The sequence below is a fragment of the Acomys minous genome, assembly GCF_964271855.1.
Source record: "Acomys minous genome assembly, chromosome: 6".
Classification (NCBI taxonomy): domain Eukaryota; kingdom Metazoa; phylum Chordata; class Mammalia; order Rodentia; family Muridae; genus Acomys; species Acomys minous.
In genome coordinates, this window is record NC_140487.1 from 44,004,321 (window position 1) to 44,031,764 (window position 27,444).

The 27,444-nt window shown below is 42.0% G+C and overlaps 1 protein-coding gene across 2 annotated transcripts in view; it reads left to right on the plus strand.

Annotated features, from left to right (window-relative positions):
- The first annotated feature begins 2,463 nt into the window (after window positions 1–2,463).
- Window positions 2,464–27,444, plus strand: part of IL12RB2 (interleukin 12 receptor subunit beta 2) — a 77,908-nt gene continuing 52,927 nt past the window's right edge. Inside the window, exons 1-8 of one of the 2 annotated variants that reach the window (XM_084785194.1) lie at window positions 2,464–2,731; window positions 13,101–13,295; window positions 13,748–13,863; window positions 15,510–15,797; window positions 18,320–18,434; window positions 19,485–19,669; window positions 20,628–20,770; window positions 23,430–23,580. In XM_084785194.1, the coding sequence (XP_084641320.1) occupies window positions 13,782–13,863; window positions 15,510–15,797; window positions 18,320–18,434; window positions 19,485–19,669; window positions 20,628–20,770; window positions 23,430–23,580 (964 nt within the window). In that variant the 5' untranslated portion in view covers window positions 2,464–2,731; window positions 13,101–13,295; window positions 13,748–13,781. The remainder of the gene's footprint in view (window positions 2,732–13,100; window positions 13,296–13,747; window positions 13,864–15,509; window positions 15,798–18,319; window positions 18,435–19,484; window positions 19,670–20,627; window positions 20,771–23,429; window positions 23,581–27,444) is intronic. The other variant, XM_084785195.1, reaches the window with a different exon arrangement.

Genomic DNA, 27,444 nt, shown 5'->3' on the forward strand with positions numbered 1-27,444 from the left:
TATTTATGTCCTAGGGGCATTTTAAGCAGAGGACATCTCAATTACTCTTAGAATGACCAAGTAAGGACATTCAAGATGTTGAGTGTCAACAGTGAACCAAAAAAGAAATTTGAAGGAATAAAAGTGAGCCAGGAATGGAAACTGAGCTAGTGTTTCCTAGAAAAGCCTCTGACAGTGTCACTGTGGTTATGCACTTACTTAGCTGAGTCTCTCATTAGCAGAAGGCGATATCACAGGCACATGCTGACATTCTGGCTTACGTGTTGGGCTCCTGCTGCCTTACACAAAGCGTCTACCATCTTAGGCTTGCTCTTTAGAAAGCACGCAGGCAAGCCTCTCTTTTGTCTCTGACTCTGCAAGCAGCCATCGCAAGACTCTGCAGTGAGGAGGGAGAGAAGGAGAACGGAAGGAAGAAAACAGAAAGCTCTGCACTGATGAAAGGGCCACAGACTTGCCAAGAACTTGTCATTTTCCAACAACGTGTGATTCTGCTTAAAGTTTTGAAAATTCCAAATACGTGTAATTTTGGTTGGTTCACCAAAGAAAGCGAGCTCTTTTGGAAGAGAGCTAATTCAGCTCGGTAAACTTTATTGAGCTTTCCACCCTGAGCCTTTCATTATGCCAGGTGCTAGAGGCCAGAGAACAGGCATGGTCAAGGAGCCCCTGTGCTCCAGGAACTTACCACCTGGGGAGTGAGGAGGATGTGCGAACTACTCTTCTGCATAGCTGTGAGCACAAGTTCTTAGTTGACCTGAACCCTAAATTAATTGACGAGCATAGACTGAAAATATTCTTCTACATTATGTATAAATGACCATCCTGGGGCTGGAGAGATGGCTCAGCAGGTAAGAGCAATGGCTGCCCCTCCAGAGGACCCAAGTTCAATTCCTAGCACCTATATGCAGCTCTATAACTCCAGTTCCAGAGGATCAGGCACATAAAATGCACATAAAAATAAATGTCTTAAAGAAGAAAGGAAGAAAGAAGACTGTCTTATTTATTTGCCTCTGGAGAAAGATAAAACCAAAGAAGGGTATGTTCTCATAATTTGATGTATTTGCTTCAGAATCGGGTTTAAACTTGCCTCTTAAACCCCCATGTTTTACTCTAAGGTAAATAAAATGTCTCAGGAGCATTTAAAGCAATCAGTATCTGATAGTAATGACGTAAGGGCCTGGAGCTGGAGCTTAGTAACCAGTGGTCTTTTGGCATGTTAGACTGTATACTCATTTAGAAAAGAAAAGAGGATTTTTAAGATCACAGTTTCAATATATTTCTGCTGCTTTTCATTATATGTATACATGTGAATAGTTAATAAGCTAAATAAAGTTATGGAAAAATAAAATAACCCATAAAGCATCCACGTTTATCATTACTATTTGGCAACTACGGTTTTTATAGCATATCATTTCTAATATCACCAGCTGTCCTTTCAACTAGCCAGAACCTACTGTGTGTTTACTTATTCATTAGTCATTTAATTTACTCTCACTTGATGTTAACACTGCTTAGATGGCACCACAAAACCTATAAATTTGAGCTTTTAAAATATTTTGCAGGAAAAATTTAAGTATATTATGAACAATCTTATAGAAAAATGAGCAAATTTGAAATATGTGTTTCTATACAAACAATGACTTAATCCTAATTCTACAGCTTAGGCGAGCCTAGAGTTTAAGACCTCCTGCTTTAGGCTTACAGGTGAGAGGCACTAAACCTGGTTTACATTACTTGCTTTTGACTGAGGCAATTCACTTAAGTTTGCTATTTATACATAGATTTCCACAACTCTGAGCTATCTTGTTATGAAGCAGTGTTGATTCTGAAATTTAAGTTGTATTTGTAGCCCCCGCATAATAACATACTAGAGAATTAAACTACATATGACACAACCTATTTACAAGTTGTGGATTGCACTTTTCCCGACTTTAATAACTGGCAAGTTAGAAGGCAGAAAAGCTGAGGCCTAAGGCTGGCCGGTGGCAAGGGAGGGGGGGCTGGTGAGGGAGACGCTGGGACAGCAGCACCATAGGTGCTTATGAAATTCTGCTTTGTTCATGGGCTGATAAAGAGGGGAAAGAAAAAGTTCAGTTAAGCATGTTGAATTCTCAATGCGAACACAGATAAGAAATCCTAGTGTGTTTTAAGTCCCCCCCCCCTTCCGTTTTGTATGTCCTTAAAGGAAAGTTTAAATAAATGAGATGTTAAGGAGTTTAGCAAAATGGTTCTGGGTCCCTTTGAGCTCAACCTTGTCATTTTCTGGCATATGCCTCATGCACTGGGTGGTTTCCTTCTTTTCTCAGAACCACACTAAGCACGCAGAGAGCTAGCAACTGGGGTCACACGCCTGGGTTCCTTTCTCACCTTAGTTTTAAGCCCTCCCTCTGCGGCTCACGGCGGGCGTGGTGAGAGCGCTGGAGGGACTTCCCCGAGGGCCGGGCACTCCTGCCGGGACACTTGCCCTGGCCACTGACTGCACAGGAGGACCACGCTGTCGCGCAGACGCCTGCGACGGCTCGGCTCGAGACCAGCGGGTGCCGGAATCCCTTTCCACATCCTGTGTGCCGGAAGATCTCCGGTGAGTGGCGGCATCGGGAGAGCGACCTCGCGACTCCGGGGTCCAGCGCCTGACTTCCCTTCATCCTCCCGCACTGACTGGACCTCAGACAAAACCTCTCAGGCGTCCCAGGAGTAAGGATAGAGTTTAGCGCCCTTGAAGAAAGTCTAAAAGGTAGGAGAGCCACATCTCGGGGCCAGATGTGATCCAGTCCCACACTCGGTAGAGTGAGACAGAGGATCACGTCTTCGTTACAAAATTAGGTGTCTTAAATGTAGCGGTGAGAGGGAGGGAGAGTAGGAAAGAAAGACTGGATTCCTGTTCTTCATCAGTGAGAAACGAGTATAGTGCCCCTTTCCCCGTGCACCTCTAACCCCGATTCACTGAGTCCTCAGCTATCCCTTTGTTAGGCACCTCAGTAGTCTCTGACTCGTGACTGACTCGTGGCTCTTGAATGTCATCGTGGTTAGATAGGATGGCAAACCCCGAACTTCAGTCTGACTTTAAGGGAGAAAAATGCTCTTACAACAGTTATAAAGTGTTGCAAATAACTTCCCAGTATTGCGCTCGCTCTCTTACCGCTTGCTGCACCTGGCTTTTTCTCTAGCAAATTTCTGTTGTCACTGCTTTCTGTATGCAACCACCAAATCTCAGTGAAGATCTGGAACAACGGTTTCCTTTGCTCTTGGAAGTTTCTAGTGCTCTTTGCATACGGCGGCGACAGCGTTTGTTGTTGTTTGAAAGAGAGAGATACGAATGGAACATCCGTTTTTTCTCACAGTAGTTGGTGGGCACTGGTCGCCAATAGAAGACCTACTTCATTCCTTCAAAGTTAAAGTTAGAGAGATACTTAGGAGTATAGGAAATGAAGAGATGGCACCTTGTTTTAATCAAGTTAATCTTCCAGTGGCACTAGAGGAATGCTTAAAGACGAGATCAAAGGTCCAGGCTACCTACCTGAATTTTAACAATCATCTTGGGGAAAAAAAAATGCAGTGGTGCCCTTTTCCTTTTCAGCATAGGAACATACTAAACTCTTGCTATGTGCTGAGAACAATGCTTAAGAGCGTCTCATTTTTAACCCCACAATAGCCTTGTGAAATAGGGACTATTTTATTTCGCATTCTGTAGATGGGCCACACAGCTAGAATTGTCAGCTGAGACTGAAGCCTCTCTGCCAGGTCTTCTGCTCAGTTTTTGGCTAGCCCAGTTGGTCAGGAGGCGCTTTTAAAAGCTTGTGTTTAAGTGATAAGAGCATACATGTACCATCCAAGTCAGCTGTGAGTTAGCTACATGGGACCACTGAGGCTCACTGAAAATACACGAGTTGTCTAGGCCAGTTCCCACGGAATCCTGATAGGCAGCATGGTGAAAACTGCTGTTCGGTTAGCAAGCATAAAGAGTAAGGAAGGACTGAGAGGAGAGCACGGAACATAATTCTCCTCTGACTCTGAGTCTGCCCCTAAGTTTTCTGTGTCATCGTGATCACTACAATGGTCAATGCAGTGTAGAGATGCTGAGAGTTCCTCTGTATAGCTGGGCAAGGATTAATAACTAAATTATATGCTCCGCATTATGGAAAAACTCTTAACAAAGGCCAGAAAAGATGATCAAGTTTAAATTAATCAGAACGTTTTGACACTACAACATCAAGAAAAGGAATTCATTTTTAAGTAAACATCAGGCAGAGGCGTTGACATGCGCATTATTAGGATGCACTTCAGCTGAATTCTCTATATGAGAAACCTTGTGCGACGGCTCTTAGGCTTAAGTTCCTCTCACTTTATGAGAAGGCAGAGGGTGATGTCACATGAAGCAAAACTGTCAGGATTTCCCAGTGCTCAAGAAACAGAAATTAAACCTCCCGCCTCCACACATGGACTACACATAGAGACTGTAGCACTGAGGTATCAAAGAGAAGTCTGTGGAATAAGCTAAGGAAGAAAAAGCTTGCAGGGGATTTACTGATCTTTTTTTTTTTTTAAGGATTTCTTATTATTTTTAATTGTGTGCATGTGTGGTGGTGAGGGGTGGGTGTGTGCACATGAGTGTAGATGCCCACGGGGGCGAGAGGTCTCTGGTGCCCTGGATGCTGACTTGCCTGACAGTGATGCTGAAACTGAACTCAGGTTCTCTGGAAGCACAAGTCTCACTCTTAAGCATGAGGCTGTCTCCTCAGCCTTAAGATTTAATTTTCTCAATAAATGTTGGTTGTGTTTAGTCTTATTTGCATTCATCTTCCTTTGTTCCTTGTTTTATATACTTTGGGTTTCTTGTTTCCTTTCTTCTGTTTTGTTAGATTTGTTTCACTGTTTTTTTAATATATTTTATTAACTTATTCTTGTTCCATCTCAATGGTTAACCCATTCCTTGTATCCTCCCATTCTTCCCTCCCTCCCATTTTCCCCTTACTCCCCTCCCCTATGACTGTGACTGAGGGGGACCTCTTCCCCCTGTATATGCTCATAGGGTATCAAGTCTCTTCTTGGTAGCCTGCTATCCTTCCTCTGAGTGCCATCGGGCCTCCCCACCAAGGGGAGGTGGTCAAATATGGGGCACCAGAGTTCGTGTGAAAGTCAGACCCCATTCTCCACTCAGCTGTGGAGAATGTCCTGTCCATTGGCTAGATCCGGGCAGAGGTTCGAGGTTTACTGTACGTATTGTCCTTGGGTAGTGCCATAGTTTAAGCAGGACCCCTGGGTCCAGATCCACCCATCATAATGTTCTTCTTGTAGGTTTCTAGGACCCTCTGGATCTTTCTATTTCCCCTTTCTCCCATGCTTCTCTCACCTAGAGTCCCAGTAGGATGCCCTCCCCTCTGTCCTACTTTCCTGGTAAGTGAAGACTTTCATGGGACATGCCCCTTGGGCTAGTGTGCAGATATAAGTGAGTATACACCATTTGACTCTTTCTGCTTCTGGGTTAACTCACTCATTATGATCATTTCTAGTTAAATCCATTTGTCCACAAATTTCAGGAATTCCTTGTTTTTAATAGCTGAGTAATATTCCATAGTGTAAATGTACCACAGTTTCTTTATCCATTCCTCTACTGAGGGACACTTAGGCTGTTTCCACGTTCTGGCTATTATGAATAAGGCTGCTATGAACATGGTTGAGCAAATTTACACATTATATATATATATAATATATATATATATATATATATATTTTTTAGCATCTTTGTTTTTTAAAAACGGTGGCTGTAGCTGTGTGAGTTAAAAACTGAGGCTTCGGCTTTATAGATCATGTCTATTTTGTGTGAGTGCAGTGCTGTTTCAGTTACCATAGTCCTGTAGTATAATTTGACATCAGATATGTGATACATCTAGCATTTTGTTTTCCTCAGGGTTTCTTTGGCTATCTAGGATCTTCTGTGTTCATAAACTAATTTTAAAGTTATTTTTTTTTCTATTCTGTGAAGAATGTTTCTGGAATTTGATTGGTGGCTTTGTTGAATCTGGAGCTTGCTTTTGGAAGTGTTGCAGTTTTTACAATATCAGTTCTGCCAATCCATGAACATGTGATGTCTTCCCATCTTTAGTGTTGAGGTCATTCACTTCTTTACTTGGGCTTATTCTAAGTTGTTTTTTTGAGGGGGTTGTTTGGGGGATAAGGGGGTTGAAGGTGGGTCATTTGCATCACAATGCACCTAAATATAGCTATATCTACAATTTCAGTTTTGTGATTTTTTTTTTTATTTTGTGTGTATGGGTGTCATATCCATGCCTGGTGCCTGTGGAGGACAGAAGAGGATCTCAGATACCCAGGAACTGGAGTTAGAGGTAATTGTGAGCCACCACGTGGATGTTGAGAATCAAGCCTGAATCCTCTGAAAAAGCAGCCAGGACTTTTCACTGATGAATCATTTCTCCAGCCCCAATTTGATAGTTTTAATTTTGGCAAAAAAAAAAAAAAGAAGTATATTTTAATCTGGAAATATCTTGGAACTGAACCCAGTTCTATAAAAATTTCATTCATCTCTATTATGGAAAAAATTTTGACATGACTTTCCTTTCTAACTTCCTCCTTTTAAAGTGTAATGTTATAATTATTCAGTTTTTATTTAGATATTAAGATGTACTGACTGGTTAGCATGCTAAGATTTCTCATTGTCTTCAGCTATTTAAGTATTGGTCTTGTAGAAGGCCTATTGTTTTGATTATCAAAACACACACAAGTAGGTTATGATGCAGTAGTTTAGGCCTGTGATCCTTGCACTTGGAACGGGGAGGTAGGAGAATAACGTTTCAAAATGGGGACTGATGAGATGGCCCAGTGGGTTAAGGAACTTGACAACAAACCTGACAACCTGAGTTCAATCCCTGAGGCTCCAAAAATGGGAAAGAATAACCGACTTCCACACATGGTTCTCTGGCCTCCATACACTTGCCATGGCACAGGTACATAGATAGATAGATAAATCCGTAGTGGTGATGATGATGATGATGATGGTGGAAGATAGATAGATAGATAGAGAGATAGATAGATAGATAGATAGATACATGGATAAGTTGATAGATGATAGACGATGGATGATAGAGAGATAGATAGATAGATAGATAGATAGATAGATAGATAGATAGATAGATGAATGATAGAAATTTAAAGATTAAACAAAGAGTCAAGATTCTCCTGAGCACATAGTGAGTATGAAGCTGCCTTGTGTCACATGAGACCATGCTCAATTTTTTTTCAAACTTACACAAAAAAATGTTTGTGTTCTTTTAAAGTTTGAGTCTTCATTATTTTGTATTAGAATCTTGAAAATTATAGTAAAAGATTTGATTTTGTTTTGTTTTGTTTTTTTATGATGGGCTTTCTTGACTCTAATGTTAATTTACGGCATGACTTTGTAATACAACAAGCCCAAGGCACATTCAGAATCAGCATTGATAATTCTATGGTGAACAGAAATGTCACCTATCAAGAAGGTGGAGGAGGGGGGTGGGACAGACAGCAGCCCATAACAGTTACCTGTCAATATTTGAAAGTCCTTCTTTCAATGCCTAAAATACAATATTTTACTATGTTCAGAAAAGTGTATAATTCTAGTACACTGAAAGTGATTCCAAAAGCAATACAACCCAGGACTCAAGAGAAAATGAAATAGACAGAGTCCGCAATGGACAGCTTACTGGGTACGAGGAGTTGGTGTGGGCTTGAGACACTACCACATTAATCTTGACACCACTTTGTTTGGGCAGGCTTTACTGATGCCAACTCCAGGGATGAAGAAATATGGCTCTCACACACAGCAGCACACAGCAGAGCCGAATATTCTAGCCTTTTCTTCTCACAATACCATCTTTTCCCTTCAACCTATTACAGTGCTACAGAGGAAAACAAAATGCTAACATTCAAAATGTTCCTGTCTAGGTGAAATTAGCACCTGTGGAAAACCTAGGATTTTTGGGTTGGGTTTCATTTTTATTATTGTTGGTTTTGTTGTTGCTTGTTTTCATTTTTTCATATTCTGTTCAAGGACAGCCTCAAAGAAGCTATGCTTGGTCTCTGGGTGAGTGGGAGTAGTCTGCCTGGGGCAGCTGCTGTACTGTCCTGCCTCTGCTGGCTGACGCTGCCTGGAGTCCTGCACTACCCTCCCTCTGAGACACTTTTTTCACTCTCTAGATGTTGTGGGGTGATGAGTCAAGGGCAGAGTCTTTCATTCTGTGATTCATGATAGAATTGTAGTTTTGATATTGGCCTTAGAGGCTGCCTGTGTGAAGGATGTTTACAGCCCATGGGAGGTTTCAGTTTATTGGAAAATGCCTCATTTACCCGAAGGTTGTTGAGGGGTTTGAACTTCTCATAAATGGAGTTGCTCTCTCCTGGTGTTCAGGGAAAATCAGTGCTTATGTTTGTACATCAGTGTGTTTTATAAACTTAAAGTTTCCATTTCTCTGTATATTATATAGAATATCTTACACATAATACATCTTTACATTTATACGTTGTATTCCAACGAGACCTGCCAAGCATGCTGTGTTTCAGCTTCTGGTGCTATGTTAGGCCACTGCCTCTCCTGGCACAGGAAGCACATCACTGGGAGGCTCCTCGGCTGTGAAGAGAGAGCATGAAGGTCATCTCAGTGAGGGTTCTGACAGCTCGATGTACGACACCACGATCAAAAGCAGCTCGGGAGGAAAGGGTTTATTGCAACTTATACTTGCACATCATGGTCTATCATTAATGGGAGTTAGGGAGGGAACTCGAGGCAGGCACTGAGGCAGAAGCTGCAAACGAATACTGCTTACTGCCTTGTCTTCCCACGACTGGCTCAGCCTGCTTCCTTATACCATCCAGGACCACCTGCCCCCAATGATCAGGGCCACCTACATTAATCATTAATCAAGAGGATGTACCACAGCTTGCCTACAAATAAATCTTCTTTTTCCTTCGTTTTTCTTTTTTTTAATTAAAATTTTATTTAATGTATTCTGACCACAATTTTCCCCACATCTCCTCCCAGATCCCCCCACCCCTGCTATCCCTCTAGGTCAGCACCTTCTTTGTCTGTCTGTTCTAAAAACAAACAGGCAATTTTTTAAAAAGTCAGAATTTTTTTAAAAGGAAAAAATAAAAACAGTGAAAAAGCACAAAAGACTCCACATATACAAACACAAAAGAAAGCATTAAATACAAACTCAGAAGCCTTAACATAAAAGCAAAAGACCAATAAGATCTTTTTTTTTTAATGCTCAAACAAATCAATATGAGACAAAAAAGAAAAAAAGACCTACAAAAACATCACTGAGTTCATTTTGTGTTAGCCATTTTCTGCTGGGCATGCAGCCTACCTTTATATACCGAGTGAGATTCCATTGGAGAAAATGGATTTGTCCTTTGTAAACAGGTGTCAATTGAGGATAGCTTCCTGGGTAGGGATGGAAATGGTGCCCACTTCCCCCTATCAGCACCGGAACCCTGCCTGGCTTGAACCTGTGCTGGTCTTGTGCATGCTGCCATAGTCTCTGTGAGCTCATATGTGTATCAGTCCTGCTGTGTCTGGAAGACACTGTTTCCCTGCTGTCCTCCATCACCTCTGGCTCTTTCAATCTTTTCACCTCCTCTTCCTCATAGCTCCCTGAATGCTGAGTGGAGGGGTCTTATAAAGGCACTCCGTTTAGGACTGGGTGTTCCTGAGTCTTTCTTCTCTCTACACATTATTCGGTCATAGGCCTCTGTATTAGTTTCCATCTATTGAAAGAGAAATCCTCTCTGATAATGATTGTGCAAGGCACTCGTGGTTATAGCAGAATGTCCTTAGGAGTCATTTTATTGTTGTGTCCCTTTAAGGGAACAATAGTATATTGTTTTCCTCTAGGCACATGGCCTATCTAGTCTCAGGTTCTTGGTCACCCAAGCAGCATTGGTTCATGGGTCCCATGGGCCTTGAATCCCATCAGAGAATGGTTGGTTACTCTCATAATGTTTATGCCCTTATTGTTTTCAGAATATCTTGCAGTCAGGTCACCATTGTAGATTGCAGGGTTTGTAACTGTGTTGCTGTTTTCCTTTGTCCTCTGGTACCATGCAGGTACTACCTTCTAGCACCCTGAACACTAGTCAGTAGGGATAAAGTCTCTAGTTAGGCACCATCTCAACTTCTCCTTGTTCGATGAGATATATAAGTGTTGCCTTCAGCAACAGAGCCTTACCATCAGTTTATGAAGAGCCACCAACAGCCTTGGCCTGAGTTGTTTTGGGGTATTCATGGGGCCTCTTTGGACAACAACTCAATTAGATGTAATCCATTCTTGTCACTTGAAGTTTCACTTGGTGGCAAAAGATGTCTAGTTGGATCATTGTCTTCCTTGTCAGGTGGTGACAGCATTTAGATTCATTTTATGTGTGTATATCGTTTAAGAAAGTTATACATGGGCTGGAGAGATGGCTCAGAGGTTAAGAGTACTGGCTGCTCTTCCAAAGGTCCTGAGTTCAATTCCCAGCAATGACGTGATGGCTCACAACCATCTATAATGAAATCTGGTGCCCTCTTCTGGTCTATAGGTGTTACATGCAGGCAGAATGCTGTATACCTAATTAATTAATTAATTAATTAATTAATTAATTAATCAGTAAGTTGATGAATAGTAGTAGCACTTGGATAAGCAGCTGTTTCTATAGTAGGATGTAGAGTCCTTTGGTATAGATGGATGTTGAGGTGTATCTTTTCCTAGCTTCTTGAGGAGTTGTAGCTCTGCAACTTTGCACTCCTATCAGCAGTAGGTAAGTGTCTTACTTTTCTTACATCCTTACCAACCTGAGCTGTCTTATAGGGGCATTTTCTCAGTTGAGAGTCTCTCTTTCTAAGTGACTCTACCCTGCATTAAGTTGGCATAAAACTCACCAGGACAACTGAGACCAATCAATTTCATAAACAAACAACTTACAATTAAACCATAACTTTCCCTTTCTTGCTCATCCCCACTACCTCATTATTCATATTACAATATAAAAATTTTTTAAATCTCACAGTCTTTAAAAAATTCAAACACCTAAAAGTTAAGTCTCTTTAAAATACCCGAAGTCTCTCTAAAATTCCAGAGTCTCTTAATTGTGGGCTCCTGTAGAGTCAAAACTAGGTTTAATACTTTCTTACTCCGAGAGGGATAAATCAGGACACTGTCATAATCAGATTAAAGCAAAACCAAAATCCAACAGTGTAATTCTCTATGTCAGACTTTGGAGACTCACAGTTTTCTAGGCTCTAAAGGACCCTAAAGGATAGCTCCTGTTATCCTTTGTTCTGGTATCTCCAAAATGTTAGGGCCTCCACTTAAACTGGGCTGCACCTTCACCAATAGCCTCTAGGCTCTCGTTAAAGGCTCTGGTCCTGCCATATTAGGCCAAGCCTCACTTTCTCTCCATGACCCCTTCAATGCTAGGTAAGTCAACACCTTCACTAATGAGTTCCCCAGTCTCTCTTCAGGGGTTCCTGCCTGACCACACACTGACAAGTCTCAGCTGATCACCAAGACCCCTTCATGCCTTCAAAACCAGTGCCACCTAGGTGACTCTCACCTTTTACCAAGTCTGGCTACCAACATCAGATGTAGCCTTTGACCTTCTGGGCCACAGCTTCTGTATGCTGTCTCTGAGAAAATACTTCCATAAGATTTCACCTAAATGACGTTGGCCTCCTCTCAATCACAGCTGACTCTTCAGCCCTAGCTGACCAGTACCAATTGTGCCAACAAAGCACAGGGTTCACTTTAATGGTTCTTAATTCAAAATGTCATTCAAACAACACGGGTAGAGCCTTTGCTTCCCTATGAAACGTCATAAGCTAGTTCTTCACTGTCTGCACCATCCCCAGGTTTATCTTCTTAGTCCCCACAAGACTTGAGTAAGCTGGAGATACTCAACAGCTTTTCCAGCCCAAAGTTCCAAAGTCTTTTCACAGTCCTTCCCAAAACAACATGGTCAGGTCTGTCAGAGCAGTACCCCACTTCTGTTACCGATTATTCTCTTGTTTTAAATTTCTATTGCTTTGTTAAACACCATAACTAAAAAGCAATTTGGGGAGGAAAGGTTTAGTTTCACCTTACACTTGAACTTCACAGTCCATCACTGGAAGAAGGTATGGCAGGAACCTGGAGGCAGGAACGGAAGCAAAAGCCATGAAAGAATCTTGTTCACTGGCTTGCTCCCCATGGCTTTCTCAGCTTGCTTTCTTGTAGCACCCAGGACCACCTGCGCAGAGGCAGCCCTGCTCCCAGTGAACTGGGAGCACCTGTACCAACTATTAATCAAGAAAACACCATATAGAGTCACCCACAAACAGATCTTATTGAGGCATTTTTCTCAGCTGGGAATTCTTCTTCTCAGATGACTCTAGATTACATCAGGTTGAGATAAAACTAACCAAGACAAAAATCAAAATGATGTTCTGTTGTTGCTGTTAGTTCAAGACATGAGTTTTCTCAAGCTGGCTTCAACCCTGTGAGACTGCAGAGTCTCCAGAGTGCTGGGCTTACAACACTGTGCCACCATATTCAGTACAAAACTGGCCTTCTTGTGGCAGATGTCTTTCCGTTGTTTTTAGTACTGCTGGGTAATGTTCTAGGATATGGCATGTTAACTTCTTTACTACAATAATGAAAACCCATTTAAGATGCCAATCACAGTGTAGCAAAAATAAGCAAGATAAGATAAAGCAGTGTTGATGCTATCACACCATTTTTTAATCTACTGTCTTCAGATCTACAATGAGATGAGAAATTCTCCCCCAATCAAAAGGTCAGATTGTGCTGATGCAGCTTCTGATAAGAGGAAAAACACATTTTATGTGGGATAGAGTATAAGTGGGTTAAATACTAATTTTCATGTGATCACAATGTACTTAAAGCCAATTTTAAATGACCTCAAAGTTTGCTCTGTCCATGTCCCCTCCAAATTCTTATCTTAGAGCTTGGCACACAGAGATGGGATTAGCGCCCCAGCTGCCTTGCTCCTTGTACCACAGAAAGCAAGCCGAGAAGCACAGTCTATGAACTGAAAAACAGGTCATCACCAGAGACGGTTCTCTTGCTCTTTAGGCCTTCCGTTGCTCCCCAGCACCACACCGGAGCTGTTGCAGCAGTTTGACTACAATGAGCTAGCCAGCCCCTTCTCAGCCTCTGTGCAGCCTAAGGCAGTTCACTGAGACGGGAGGCAGAAAGTGGCTATGATCCTTCAGCTTCCTGGTTTTACCGTCTTGGAAAGCCACTAGCCTGCACTACCTGTATACTCAGGTAATCAATTTTATTCCTTCTCAAGTCTCTGATGGGGTTGAAGACCAGATAGTTTAGATTTACTATTAAGCTTAGTTGTTTAGGGGTTAAGATGTTTTTAGGTCTAGATAGATGTGTGATAATGATGGGATATAATAGATATTGATTTACATTTGGAATTTTAGACTCACCAAGATAAAAAAGATGTTTTCTTCAAGGCTGCCAAACACAAATAGCCAAAACACTAAGAATGTAACATTTATATAATTCCTGATTGTTTCGTGGTTCTTCTTGCTGTAGGTAGTTTATTGTATATATGTGTAATAATATAAATGTGTATGTAAAAAATATTTAATGAAAAAAAATTAAAAAGGAATATGGGAAAACAATAGTGCCTGCCTTGTTCTGGAAGGTTGTGGCTCTGCTATTTTCAGAATACACTTAACATGAATGAATTTGTCTTCTTTTACAAGGAGGACTCGAGTTGCATTCTGGAGTTGACTCTTCATGGCACACACTGTTAGAGAATGCTTGGTGGCACTTACTATTTTATCCATGTGGTTGTCGAGTAAAGTAACAGCTTTAATAGGTAAGCTATATCTGTAAACCAGCCCGTGGAAGGAGCCACAGTTTACATTCTCAGGCACAAATGAATCACACAGTGTGGTAAGTGGTCTAAGTGGATTTCATAAGCAGCCCTTTACCATTTAATGGATAAGTCTGGCTCTGACTTTATTTATCTTAGTAATTAATATAAAAATATAAGCACGCATTTACTCTTTTAAAAACTGGCCAAGAAATATGAGTATAATGGTGCCTATTTTACATTAAAGTGCATTTTAGGACCAGAAAAGTGACTCAGCAGGTAAAGGCACTTGCCATGAAAGCCTGCCCACTTGAGTTTGACCCTGTGAACCTGTGTTGTAAGTTCCATAAGTGTTCTGTGGTCCATGTGCACACGCAGAAATAACAAACTTTAAAAGACAAAGTGTGTTTTAGCAGGTGTATTCATGGGTGAGTTCAGACATATGTGTGAGGCTAACATTTTCCTGACTTTCTGAGTAAGAGTGATTCTGGCTTTCTGGACCATTATAATGAAGAATCAGAGAAAGCAAGACTAAATATAGAAGAAAAATGAGAGGAAGGTAGATTTCATTTTAGCTTTGAAAATAAGAATGAGTGTTTTGTTTTAAAGGCTTGTTTAGTTTTTCTTTTACTTGATATAAATAATGACTTCTTTACCAATTCCTGCTGATCTACATTGACCTCATCATAGAATAGTCCTCAAAGAAGATTTCACATCACATCAGAAACTGAGCGTGAATCTGTGTTTTTGTGTATCTTTTTACTAACTATGTCAATGGAAGGCTTTCAGACATGAGTCAAATGAGAGATCAAGGTTGAATTGGCTATGATAACTAGTTCATAATAAGCCATCCAAAAAGAAGAACATATACACATCATTTACTTCAACCATACTACCCAGGACCCAACATCTTGATGAAATATCAAAATATGGATTATTATATTGTTCCCACTTTCCTTTGTTTTTGTTTTTCCCCCCATTTGGTACATACCCTAGACTGGCTTCTAATTCATGATGCCCCATCTCAGCCTCCCATGTGCTGGGATTAGGAACCACACCTGGCTTCTGATTTTCATCCATGATGCCAATTCAAAACACACCTGTGCCTTTGAATGTTCTATCTTGGTTATAAAATGGTGTTACATGTTATACATATTTAATACACCTGATATTAAGAGAAAATATTTCTAGATATGCCCCTAAAGTCTTGTAAAATTGTCTCTCTTTTTTCTTAACATAATTATTAAAATAAGCATTTTAAATCACAAGGGTGACGGTAAACATATTTGTCCTGGGAAGCTCTCATTAAGTGGTCTGGTGTGAAATTTGCATGTGGAAAAGTACCATGAGGGATCTTGGAATTGCATTGCAGAACGTTCTTTCAATGCTGTGTTCTTGCTACTTTCTTCTTGTGGTTATGACTATAGAATGGGTGTTTTGAGAAGAGGATATATTTAATTCAGATACCCTTTAGTGTGGCTGCCCTCTGTTCAGCAGCATGGCCAATGCTGCCAAAGCAATGTACAGTATTAGTAGTTGTATAATCTGCTGAGTTTAAATTTTGCCCTGCGGTGGAGACTGAATAAACTCTCCATCTCAAATTGGATGTCTTCCTTCCAACTGAGTTTTGCGTTTGTTTCTTGCTGCAGATCCATGCAAGTGGGGCAGTGTGACTGTGCAGCCTTCTCCCTTGATTCCACTTGGGGCAGCTGCCAATATTTCCTGCTCTCTGAAGCTCAGACACACCTGCTCATCACATACCAGTTCTAACCAGTTAATCCTCTTAAGGTTTGATGAAATAGTCCATTTTCACCACGGCGATTCCTTCACTTTTCAAGTCACCAACCTTTCCCCTGGTATGACTTTATTTGTCTGCAAAGTGGACTGTAGCAGAGGTAACAAACGCCACGTGTGTGGGGTGGAGATCTCCGTCGGTGGTGAGCATTCCTTTCTGAACGCTTAGGAAGTGGCCGTGTGTGTGTGTGTGTGTGTGTGTGTGTGTGTGTGTGTGTGTGTGTGTGTGTTGAAGTAACTAGAAACCCAAACACCAGACAGCTTCCTTTGTTTTCCAGTGGCATTAAGTTTTTTATTGTGAGAACAGCATGAGAATCTCAGTGTGGAAAGGTCCAGAAATTAATAGATTAGGATCCTATTCAGCATCCGACAGTCTCTTCCCACCTACTGCCCTTCTCTGTCTCTGTCTCTGTCTCTGTCTCTGTCTCTGTCTCTGTCTCTGTCTCTGTCTCTGTCTCTGTCTCTGTCTCTGTCTGTCTGCCTGCCTGCCTGCCTGCCTGCCTGCCTGCCTGTCTCTCTCTCTCTCTCTCTCTCTCTCTCTCTCTCTCTCTCTCTCTCTCTCTCTCACTTCCTTTCCTCTTTCTCTAACCATTGGGAGTATTTGCTTGCTTGCCATCCTTAACTCTTTGCAGTTAGGTCACTAGACCCTCTTGGTTTGGGAAAACTGGTTCAGTTACAAGTGTTCCTGAAGAGACTGAAGAGTATCTCTTCCAACTCTTGCAACCCAGGCTGGCAGCATGCATCCGAGTGCCTCTCTCCCCTCAGAAGGAGTTCTTCCATCTCCACTCACTCCTGGAGAGTGGCTGTCATGGTAGAGAGGCTAACAGAAAACTGCCACCACATTTGGGGGATCTTTTCCTGGAAATTTGCCAGTTGCTAAGCTGATAGGCTAATACTTCAAGAAGAGAGTTGAGAGAGGGGGAGTTAGGAAATCCAGTCAATGCATCATGTAGTAGTGAAGTGGTTCTAGGAACATAACATTAATTTCACTATTGTGCAAAAAAAAAAAAGTATATTTAAAACAAGCTAAAATGTTATCACCAGCTGATGAACTGCACAGTCATAATGTGGTCCAGAGACTGAAACACCACTCTGTGTACTTGATGGTCCAGCATGGTGATGTTACTAGGCTGGCCCGAGGCCTGGCAGGAAATACTGCTGCCTTTTTGGTCACTTAAGGACATTCTTAGGAAAATCACATGGGAATACAATAGCAAGAAAAGGGGAAAAGCATTTACCTAGATCCCCATTAGTTCAAGTTTATCCCATAGAAACTCTTTTATGCTACTGGCTTGTATGGTTGGTCCCTCCAGGCAGCTGCTGAGAGATTCTGGAAGAATAGATACATCCATAAATGTATATAAAGAAATGATTATTATTTTAGCAAAAGGAATAATTTATTATTTTATCAAAGAGAACAAGGAGAACTATTTATTGTTATACCCAGTCAATAGATGAAACTAAATGCTGAGATGTTAACTAGTCCAAAGCCGCGATGAACAATACTGTACACATATCTGTGGTGGATGCTAGGAAAAAAAAAGACTTTTTCCCCCCTCAGTTACAGCTTTGGAAGACACAGGGAGTAATTTGAAGTGTACATTTTCGTCTTGAGAAAGGCGCATCTGTCTGCATGGAAATCTCAGTAGTGTAGTAGGATGGGGTGGCTGAGAAACTAAGCATTTTCTCAAAACCCTCCATTACTTCTGTTCTTACAGTGGACCTGGGTTCAATTCCCAGCACCCAAATGGAGGTTCACAACCATATGAAATTCTAGTATCAGGGGATTCAACACCATCTTCTGTACTCTTTGGGTACCAGGCATACAAATAGTGCCTAAATGTTCAGGCAAAACAGCCATGCACACTTTATAAATACATTGTTTAAAACAGACGCCTTGTCTTGTATACCTTTGTTTTGACAGCTAGGCCTATGCCTGGCCCATGGAATCTGTAAACATCTGTATGCATAAGAAGTATTTCCTATATTCCAAGTGATAGAGTGCCTTGGCAAGCCATTTCCTGTGCATGAACACAAAGACAATTGTTTTTTGGTTTTAGTTGTCATTGGTAGAGATTTGTTGGTCAAACTAAGTAGCTCAGAGTGTCCTTGAATTCACAATCCTCCTATATTACCGTCCTGAGTGAAGGAATTACAGGTGGGTGCCACCATGCCTGGCTTACAGTTTTCTAATAATGAGTTGGTATTCCTCTGGCATTGTAGGTCTACCTGAAGTAATAGATGTTTATATTTCCAGAAAAGAAAAAAGAAAAAAGGTAGAACTATTGCTTGGCAGCCACACCTGGGTTGAAGCTCTGATTCTGCCCTTCATAGTTTTGTACTCTGGGCCAGATAGTTTGCCTAAATCTTGATTCCTTTTTTGGTAATATGAAAGATAATCTTACGTACTCTGTCTAAGAACTGTTTATAAGACAGTTGGCACAGGGTTTCAGCTACAAAATGTGATCAATATGCATCACCATTGCTTTAATTATTAGATAAAATTTATGCCTTGGGAGCAAATATAAACATGTTGGAATGTGGCTTCATCCACATGTGAGACATGTGGAAGGTATTATCAATATACTGGCAAATAATAACACTGTAATTTTGGTATCAACTGCAAAATATTTCAACCACCCAGTCTTGCTCTTCCCTTTTAAAGTTGCTCCAGAGTCACCTCGAAACCTGTCATGTGTCCAGAAAGGAGAAAATGGCACAGTGGCCTGCACCTGGGACCCTGGACGAGATACTCATCTGAAAACCAATTACACTTTACAGTGAGTAATGGAGTATGTGTCTGTTTTGTGTGTATTCTCTTACCTGGCTTTTAGCAGTGTCAAACACTTTTATTATTTGCCAAGAAGAAACAGCAATAACTAGATCTCCTAGAATTTATATACTGTTCCCACTCTCTGTCAGTGAGAATTGCCTCAGTCATTTGAACTGTGAGGCCTGATACCTTGGTCCCACATACTCATGCAGAGTTTTCTTTGGGTACTCCAAGGCCTTGGTTAAGATGGTCTTCCTGAAATCAGGCTAAGCTGATTGTGTAAAACCCCATCTCTTTTGTAGGGCATCATGATATATAAACGGACTCTTCCTTGGAGAAATTACTTCTTTTGATTTGTTTTGTTTTCTGAGACAAGGTTTCTCTGTGTAGCCCTGGCTATCCTGGACTCACTCTGTAGACCAGGCTGGCCTGGAACTCACCAAGATCCACTTGCGTCAACCTCCCGTAGTGCTGGGACTACAGGCATGAGCCACCACACCTGGCTAAGTTGCTTTTAAAAATAGAGTTGGTTGATGTGAGAGTCCACAAGAAGTGGGGATATGGGGAGCCTCCCTTCCTAGAATACATCCCATAATCCCATCACAGGTCCAGTTGTACCTAGGTGAATGGGAGATACAAAAGGCAGTGTGGGACCAGGCTTGGAGTCTTGCTACCTCCATCCTGTGAGCTCACACCATACGTCCGTTCACTAGAGGTCCAATGCTCACAGATCCTTTGAATGAAGGTTATAACTGTGATGAGGAGCCAAGATAACAACCATAGTTGTTTGAGAAATTGAACAGTAAGCAAAATATCCTTCTATACCAACATTCATTTTGAAAGATTTCAGTTGTGCCCAAAAGGGAGTGAGGAGGAGACATGGTCCTACCCATGGGATCAAGATTCAAGTATCTGCACAGTATGTCCCTTGATAATAAAGCCAGCCTTAAAATGTCTGTCTGGAATTGTCAATGCTAAAACACTTTGTGATTTTTGTAATGATTTCAGGAAGCAGATTTAAAGTACATCGTTAAACACAGTTGTGTTTGGGTTGCAGGTTAACTGGACCAAACAATGTGACCCTTCAGGAACAAAACAGTTGTCGGAATTGTAGTCATTTGAGTCTTCGATCCAATCTAAGCCCCGAACTAGCTGAAGCCAAGTACACAGCCAGTGTCACTGCCACCAATGACCTTGGAAACGCGTCTTCACTTCCATTCCCATTCACATTCTTGGACATAGGTAAATTTTATTGCAGTTTTTCAGGTGTCGTTTACTTGTACATGAAAATTATTTTTAAAACCCACTCAAAATCTTTTGTGTGTCGTTGCTTTAAAGAAGACAGGACTGATGGGAGGTAATAGGCAAAGACAATGTTTGAGGCTATTTTGATGCATGTGAAATGGGTAAAGAATGGGACCTTTGACCTCATTCCCTTAGAGAAAAGGAGTTCCTGATTTCTCCCCATTAAATAGGCAGTTTCCAGTGACATCACTGACCGAAGAGGGTTTAGGAGGTCACACAGGTGTCCTGTTGTCCCACTGGCTGCACACACTAGGCATACAGTGTGCCAAGATACAAATGTGTCTGCTCTGACGATGCTTGTGTCTGCCCCTCATCCCTAGGAACGGTGATGAGCCAGTCCCAGCACATGTGTGAACAATAGAACTGCTCCAGCTAAATTAAAAGCCAATCGCAAGCATCCTAGTTTGCAACCATCCAGATGGACCTGGAACCATCCGGGTGGGCCTGAGTGTCCGTCCTGCCTGCAGCTCCTACTCACTCCATGTCTCTCTCGTCCTCTTCCTGGGGTATCTTTTTGATATTTACATATGCATTTGCTCTCCACCTTTCTCCTCGTCCACATTCTGCCTCTTTAAAAACTGTTCATGTCTACACCGTCATCTTTCCCTTTATTCTGTCTCTAGTTTCCCAGTATTTTTGATTTGCTTTGAATTTCCCTAATATTTTTGTCTCCTGAAGTGGTCACTACCAGCTGCCTCTGCCCTCACAGTCCATTGGCATATTGGTTTTCTTTAAGCCTACCAATTATAGTCAGCATATCTACTTCTTGGTAAAGATGAGGTTGGGTTAAGGACAATGATTTCAATGCCTGAGAAGCGAAACCAACATTTTAAGTAGCTCGTGTCGGTACTTACGCCGTCTCTAATTGCACATTTTGGGTTGTCTTGGTTCCTAGTGAGGCCTCTTCCTCCGTGGGACATCAGAATCGACTTTCTAAATGCTTCTGGGAGCAGATGTACACTGCAGTGGAAAGACGAGGGGCAAGTGGTGCTGAATCGACTAAGATACCGGCCTCTCAACAGCAAGTCCTGGAAGACGGTAATGGTCTTAGAGGATGGGAGAGAACGAGTTGGGGCCCTTGGCGCTGCTGCACAGCGTCGGCATGGCAACCAAATACGGCATTTAAGGACTTTCACCTGGAAGCACGTGATTAGAATGCTGTCAGGAAGGTCCTATGTATCTCTTTCTATTTTTTAGAAAATGTATGTGTACAGGTGTTTCCCTGAATGTGATTGTGCCTCGTGTCCCCAGCGCCCAGAAGAAGGCATCAGATCCCCCTTGGGCTGGAGTTGCAGATTGTTCTGAGCCACCATATGGGTTCTGGGAAGCAAAACCGGGTCCTCTGCAAAAACAGAATGTGCCCCTAATCACTGAGCCGACTCTCGGCTTATTAAGAAGTATTGGCGTAGGAGCAATGGGCCAGGGGGTAAAGGGTTTGATGAGCAAGCATGAGGGCCTGATTTTGAATCCTCAGCAACCCTAAGTGGGACATGGCAGCCTATGCCTGTGATCCCAGCACTGAAGGACAAAGACAGGAGGATGTAGCCCAGCCAGTCAGCAAGAGGCAGGTTCAGTGAGAAACGTAAAAACAAAAACAAAAACGGTGGATAGCAATTGAGGAAGACACTTAACATTGCTCTCTGGTCTCTACATGCACATTTACAGACATGTGTGTGCCCCCATATAAACATGCACACACATGAACATGTATATACACAAACATACAAGAAATATCTTGATCCATGATTTTGAATTTTTTACTTTTGTTTACTTCTTTATTTATTTGTGGGTTGTGGGGCATGGAGCAAGGGGTGGGAGGCATGTAGAGGTCAAAGGACAACTGACAGGAGTTGGTTCTCTTCCTTCCACCATGGAGATCTTGACGATCAAAATCAAGTTGTCAGATTTGTCAGCATGCCCCTTTATCCTCTACGCAATTTCATGACCTCCTTAAAGTAAATTTTTAAACAGCAGGTTAGGTTGGTTGGTAGAGGCAGCTAGAAATTGAACCGAAGGCCTTGTCTGTGCCAGGCGGGCGTTTTTCCATTGTGCTACTTTGGGACCCTTAAATTTTATCATATTCTTGTTACTGTACGTGTGTGCGTGAGTTCGTGCGTGCACCTGTGGAGGTCAGAGGGCAACCTTTGGGAGTCAGTTCTCTCCTCCCACTGTGAGTTCTGGGAATAGTATTTAGGTCGCAAAGCTTGCACAGCAATCACCTTGACCTGCTGAGCCATTTCACAAGCCCTGAGTCTGAAGCCTTTAGGCTACAGGCTCTCATAATCCATTTTCAATAAATAATTTGTTTCTCCTTATCTTTCTATCCCCTTCCTCACTGGGTTTTGTTTGTTTGTTTCTTTGTTTGTTGGTTGGTTGGTTTTTTGTTTTGTTTTGTTTTTTGTTTTTCGAGACAGGGTTTCTCTGTGTAGCCCTGGCTGTCCTGGACCCGCTTTGTAGACCAGCCTGGCCTCGAACTCACAGCAATCCACCTGCCTCTGCCTCCGGAGCACTGGGATTATAGGCGTGCGCCACCATGCCCAGGTCTCACTGTTTTGTTTTTTTTTTAACATTAAAAACATATCAGGCTGGACATGGTTACATGTGCCTTTAATCCCAGCACTCTGGAGACAGAGGCAGGCAGATCACTGTGAGTTTGAGGCCAGCCTGGTCTACCGAGTGAGTTCCAGGATAGCCAAGGCTACACAGAGAAACTCTGTCTCAAAAAACAAAATAAAGGGCTGGAGAGATGGCTCAGAGGTTAAGAGCACTGTCTGTTCTTCCAAAGGTCCTGAGTTCAATTCCCAGCACCCACATGGTGGCTCACAACCATCTATAATGTGATCTGGTGCCCTCTTCTGGAGTGCAGGTGTACATGCAGGCAAAACATTGTATACATTATAATAAATAAAATCTTTTAAAAAAATAAAAAAATAAAACAAAAACAAAAAACAAAAACAAAAAAACCCAACCCAACCACCCCAAAAAATATCAGAAAGAAATATTAGAGTATATGCCCAAGGGCCTATGTGGAAGTAAGAAAACACACAGAACCTCCAACCTGCTTCCTCTTCATCTCCATTTGCTAGTAATAGGTACTTTAAAGACCTTGCTGTTCTGCTGTCTCATTCTGTTCTATAGGATTGCCTTAATGAGTAAGATCATGGATTTGTCACTAGAAGCTGTGGAGGGTAGGGAAGAAGAAAGCGATTGAGTGGAGGAGTGACGTCAGATTCACCCTTAGCACAGTAACACCTGAACAGCTGAAGTAAACTATGACGTACTTTAGAGCAGAGAAGATTGTGAAATTCCATAAAAATGTTTGCTATTTTCAGTTGTGTCATTTTTTTTTTAATGTGTATGGTTGTTTTGCCCGATTTATTGCTGTGTACCACATGCACGCTTGGTGCCTACAGAGGCCAGAAAAGGGCATCCGGTCAGATCCTCTGGAACTGGGGTTGTAGACAGTTGGGAGTGAGTCCTGGAACCCAAGCCCAGGTCCTCTGTAAGAGTAGCCAGTGGTCTTAGCTAGCGAGCCATCCCTCCAGTCTCAATGATCACTGTTGTATGGGGAGGGGAGCCTTGTCTCCTTGCCTTGGCCATTGTATACTGTAGTCAACTGTCACAACATACAATACACTCCATAAGAAAGAATACAGAAACATCATATCTCAGGGAAGCAAATCTCTTCTGTTTCAAGGTTAATGCCACCAATGCCAAAGGAAGATACCACCTGCAAGATCTGAGGCCATTTACAGAATATGAATTTCAGATTTCCTCTAAGCTACATCTCTCTAAAGGAAGCTGGAGTGATTGGAGTGAGTCCCTGAAAACACAAACACCAGAGGAAGGTAGGCATCCAGAAGGGAAAAAAAAAAAAAAAAAAAAAAAAAAGAGGGGAGGAATCGGAGAAGGGGGACAGCCAGTCTTCCTTGGAGCAGACTCTTTCAGTTCAGGCCGTACAGAAGCCGCCCAGGAAGGTAAGTTTTATGATGGTAGGAAGTTTAACATGAGGCCCGTCCTGCCTCTGTCTGCCACCAGTCAAGCCATGGTTGGCCTTGCTACTGACTGCGTAAATCAGCTCTCATTGTTCTTACTGTTTCAGTAACCCCCCCCCCCAAAGCTGCACCCAGTAGTCTCATTTCATTGATACCTTTGGTTCTTTGAAAATTGTAATCTATAACCTTGAAACTAAAAAGCTTGACAGAACTTCTGAAAACAATATCTTAAATCAAAAGGCAATCCAACAATTCTCTTTCCTCCAAATGTTACATTGCACTTCCTCAAGCCTTTGATGTTAGTTACCCTGTTGTGTACCGGGGCTAGAGAGAGGCAGCATTAGCAAGTTCAGGTTTTAATCTAATGTATTTTCTTTCCTTTTGACAGTTATTGAGAAGTCAGTATCACTGAAATATAAGCAAACATTTAATTGAAACAGAAATTCTTATATAACCTCTCTGTCATGTTAACAATTTTCCTCAGTTTTATTAGTTCTTTAAGTGTTCTGTGCAATATATTTTAATCATATTCACCCCCCCAACTCCAACCATATTCATAATTAACCCACACCTATGTCCTTTTATTTGTTTGTTTAAAAAAAATCAAGTACAGTGTGTGCTGCTCATATATTCTAGGATGTGTGGCCTTCACTGGAGGGTGGTCAACCCCCGCCACATACCTTTAAACAGAACAGATTCTCCCTCTCCCGGGAGGTATCAATTGCCAATAGCTCCTTAGCAAGAGGTGAGACTTCATGCTACCTCCCCTACCCACGGTGGAACCTTGTCTGGTTTGGCATACTTTCTCAACTGCCGTGACCTCAAATGTGCAACTGCCCTGCTGAGCCTAGAAGACACCTCCCAATAGCAAAAGCCTTGGAATTTACCAGAATCCTGTTTTGTTTCTTTAAGCACTTCTTAGCGGCATCAGGTAGAACTTTGCATACCATAGTGGGGTATCCACCGGAGAAGACTGTTCAAACCTGGGTTTAAGCCAATAGAAACTCTTTGTTAGTGGCCTGCTACTGCCCTGGGTGTTTGGGATCCTACTGTAGCCCTGAGCATTTCTCAGTGTGAGCGTTTAAGCACAAAACAAAACAAACAAACAAACAACAACAACAGCTTGCCCTGGGTTGACATACTTCAGTTAACAAGAACAGTTGCCCAGAAGCTGAACTTCAGAAACCAAAAAGCAAAGTTAGTACATTTTGAGACTTTCCCAGAAGTATATGGACTTTGATGGATTCAGCCTTTGTTTTAGTTTGAACAGGTGGTGCTGTCTACGTGCTGAGTTTTATACAGCCTGATGGTACGTCCATCATGGAGTCAGTTGTGCTAAGGTCTAGTGACCTACTAAGGTCTGGGGCTCTGATACAATACTTGGTGTAAATTTGAATCAAAGAAAAAAATTACTGGCATATAACAAATTGCTTATTGTTGCTTATTATCTAAAATCCAGAGTTTTGTTTTATGAAACAAATTCTTACTACGTAGGCCTGCCTGGCTTGGAGCTCGCTATGTAGCCCTTCACGGCCTTGAACTCACAGAGGTCTGCCTGCTTCTGCTTCCCAAGTCCTGGGACTAAAAATGTGCACTGCCACACCAAGTTGAACTTTCTATAATACTGATATGAACATCTAAGTGATTTATTTGAAAAGATCATATGTGTATATGAGAAGCAGCCTTGTGATTGGCCTGCACTCTTTGAGTTCATAATAGGGGTTTTGTGGGTTTTGTTGGTTTGTTTTGAGATTGGGTCTCCCTATGTAGCTCTGTCTAGCCTGGAACTCGCTAGCCTCTGCCTTCTGAGTGCTGGAATTAAAGGCTTGAGCCACCACACCCAGCCTTTTAGAAGTCTTTTGGTAACTGATGACACTTGACAGCGTTGTGCTGATGACATCCAAGTCCCCAGAGAGGCCTAATATACAATATGAGACTATTATACCCTGCATATAGTTTGAATAATAGTCTTCCTGTCCTCTGGTAATTGCATTTCTCCATGTAAGACAATATTTAAAAATGGATCCATCTAGCAAATGGTAATTAAATACCTCATTTTCTGACTAAAGACCACAGTCATGATCTGCACGACTGTGGACCAGAGATCTTCTTTGCTCTCTTTACTGTAGTTGATGTTGTTTTAAGTGAAAATCCCAGATCATTCTATTTACCAATAAAGACTAGGGAGCCAGATGCTGTAGTGAAAAAAAAAAACTGCTAGCTCAGAAAGGCAGAGAAAGCACCCAGCTGACCTTCTTACTCAGCTCACATCTGGATGGAAAAGGACTGAAAAGGCTCACTAACTCAGCTGACAGCCCAGGAGAAAAAGGCAAAAAAAAAAAAAAAAAAAAAAAAAAAAACCAAAAACCAAACACAAAAAACCCATGGCCAAAGGCTGCTAGCTCAAAGTCCAAAAGCCAAAGGTCAAGAGTTGAGGAAGTCAAGAGCTACGAGCTAAAGGGCTCAAGCTTAAATCCCAAGCCCAAGAGCTAAAGAAAGCCCTCTTCTGCTTCTACACGCTGTCTTAAACACCCCTCACCCCTTGGCTCCAAGTCTCTCCTAGTCTTTAATCCCCATCTGCTGGTTTCTTGCCCCACCTCTTGGCCTAGGATTAACTTTATTAAATCCTGTGTACAGACAGCTCTTGGATTAGAGGGGTTGAGTGTGTTAGGACTCAACCACAGCAAACAGAAGACAGGTTTTTACAGTTCACAATCTCAGGGATCACATCGGGATCAAATATCCTGCAACAAGTTGAAGTAATTATTGTTATTGTTGTTGTTGTTGTTGTCCTTTTGAGACACAGTTTCTCTGTGTAGCCCTGGCTGTCCTAGAACTCAATATGTAGACCAGGCTAGCCTCAAACTCAGACATCTGTCTGCCTCTACCTCCTAAGGGCTGGGATTAAAGTCAGGCATCACAACACCCAGTATGAAGTAATATTTTTTTTAAATACCTCATGGGTTAGATTTTGTTTGCAACACGTAGATAAAATTTTTCAAATGGGTCATATTTGATATTCAAATCTAAGATGGTACATTGGTCTGGACATCTGTAAGCTACATTATTACATTATCTGGGGCTGAGGTGCAAATTACAGAAACTTGGAGCTAATGAATCCTTGTCATCTATACACTGACTAGTGCCTTACTTAGATGCACTGGAAACTATTTTCTTTTCTTTTCTTTTTTAGCATTTACCTGGTAAATTAAAGCTTCTCTAAGGCAAACTGGTAACTCTAATATGCCATAAAGGGGCAACCAGTCACTGTGAGGCTGGCATGTTCAGGGCAGAGCAGGCCCTCAGAAAACTAAGCCACGGCTTACCTCGCTCTGCTCGCTTCCTTTCAATGTATGCATGTTGCTTTTCTTTGGTTGAGCTCTCCGTGGGCTGCCCTATCCTCTCTGCTCCTACTTTAAGCTGTGTGGTTTACACCCTTCACCACTCCTCTGTCATCAGTTTCCTTTTGAAGCACCAACTGATGTAAACCTAAACGTGTGAATTTTTTTTTTAACACTTCTTCCCTTTAACCCTTTTAAGTGTCTAGTCGTACGTAACTTGCTTTACTCTCTGAAACTGTGAATGATGCATGATAGGGCTCTTTTTCTGAAGCCTCAGCTTCTAAAACCTGGGGGGGAACATTGTGTCCCCTGGTGGCCCAGCTGTGGCTATGCGCGTCATTGCTGTTTGGTGAAGGTTCTCCTCACTCCACTTGGG